Source organism: Pyxicephalus adspersus, chromosome 7 (genome assembly GCF_032062135.1).
Source record: "Pyxicephalus adspersus chromosome 7, UCB_Pads_2.0, whole genome shotgun sequence".
Lineage (NCBI taxonomy): Eukaryota > Metazoa > Chordata > Amphibia > Anura > Pyxicephalidae > Pyxicephalus > Pyxicephalus adspersus.
In genome coordinates, this window is record NC_092864.1 from 172,247 (window position 1) to 174,044 (window position 1,798).

Genomic DNA, 1,798 nt, shown 5'->3' on the forward strand with positions numbered 1-1,798 from the left:
TCCTTTAGCCTCCCCTGTTCCCGGCCTCTCCTCCTTTAGCCTCCCCGGTTATCATTTTACCCCCATTTAGTACATTTAATGTCATATTCTAGATAAGACAACTTTCCATGTTTCTCCCTTTCTTCTCGCACCTTTTTCTGATCTCACAAAGGGGATTTTGTTTTTTTTTTTTCTTTCTGTGCCTCACATGGGAATTGTCTATGTCACAGCTTGCACAAGGAGCTCCACATAAGGCTGAATTTCGTAATGACCTTCTTTGCTTGAGTTCGGGATTGGGCTCTCTTCCCTCCACACATGAGCTGTCTCGGCCCTCCACCCTCATGACTGGTAAAGGATTGCACAGATTTTTCTTTTGTGTTTGTCTATTGATAGATGTTGGGGTATTTGGATTCTTCTCTCTGCTCTCTCATACATTCAGGGTGGTTTTAGTCATAGGACGTCCTTGTGGTGTTCTTTCTATAATGTTGTTCTCTCAGGGTGGAGCAGCCTGGGGGTTGTGTCTGTCCTCCTAAGAAGGTGTTCTGTTTGTTTTCCCAGGTGCTGTATCTCACACCCCTGCTCAGTTTCAGGTTGCATCTTCCTCAGCGCCATTCCTTCCCCACTCTGGGCCAGTTGGTGAGTTTTTTATTACACTTCTGTTCAACATCGCCACCCACTGGTCAGATTGTGCACTGTAGTGAGCTGTGTGTATGAACCCACATGGAAGTGGTCAGTGTCTGGGTATCAGTGGCCAGTGTCTGGGTATCAGTGATCCTTGTATGGGTATCAGTTGTTCGGTGTCAGGTTATCAGTATCGGTGATCAGTGTCTGGGTGTCAGTGATCAGTGACATGTTATGGGCTGAGTCTGATGGACTCTTTAACCCTCCTAGCGGTATTCCCGATTCAGACTCGAGTCGAGTCGATCCCCGGGTCGGTGCCAGCGGGCAGAAAATTGAAATAATTTTGTATTGGATTGAATATAAAATAACTGTATTGAGTCCAATACAAAGAAATCGTTAGATTATACATCCTTCTGTACAGTTATAAACGTATTAAATATTGAACATATTTCGGTGAGTTATGCCTAAGATTTATAGGCCTACAATGTAAAATAAATTGCCATGCAAGAAATGTAACGCTTTTTGTATGATAGTACGGAGAGAATTAGACCGCTAGTTATTGTCCAAGCCGTAACTCTGTCTTCCATGTCTTCCTCAGATCATTACATCCGGGCTCCTGGCTTCTCTCCTCTGGCATCTCTGACAAACGGTGCTTTTGGTGGTCTAGGGAATCCCTCTTACAGTAAGTGACTTGTACAAGACAGGGCCTCTTCCTGTGTGCAAACTGATCACTGATGACCAATCAATCTTCTCTTGTAGACCCCTCTGTGTTTACTCAGAAGGAACCGTCTTCAGTTCATAACTTCCCCAGCCCTCACGATCCTTGGAATCGCCTGCACCGCACTCCACCCTCCTTCCCTGTGGCGCCCTCTCAGGTCTGTGGTAAAGTCGGAGACCTGGATCCACACGCCGTCCATATGAAGGATGAGAAGGACAGGTACTTTCCTCTTTGTTTTCTATCCATATCATATACAGAAATATTCCATAAATATTTGACAGAGACAACTTTTTTCTAATTTTGGTTCTGTACATTACCACAATTAATTTCAAATGAAACAACTCAGATCCAGCTGACCTGCAGACTTTCAGCTTTAATTCAGTGAGTTGTACAAAAAGATTGCATAAAATGTGAGGAACTAAATCCTTTATTACACAATCACTCCATTTCAGGGAGCAGAGCAATTAGTGGAGCTGTGAC

At 44.0% G+C, this 1,798-nt stretch overlaps 1 protein-coding gene across 1 annotated transcript in view; it reads left to right on the top strand.

The window, feature by feature from the left end:
* Positions 1–1,798, top strand: part of FBRS (fibrosin) — a 15,384-nt gene that overhangs the window by 9,600 nt on the left and 3,986 nt on the right. Inside the window, exons 11-14 of the mRNA XM_072416895.1 lie at positions 210–327; positions 538–615; positions 1,199–1,282; positions 1,360–1,537. Of these exons, the coding sequence (XP_072272996.1) occupies positions 210–327; positions 538–615; positions 1,199–1,282; positions 1,360–1,537 (458 nt within the window). The remainder of the gene's footprint in view (positions 1–209; positions 328–537; positions 616–1,198; positions 1,283–1,359; positions 1,538–1,798) is intronic.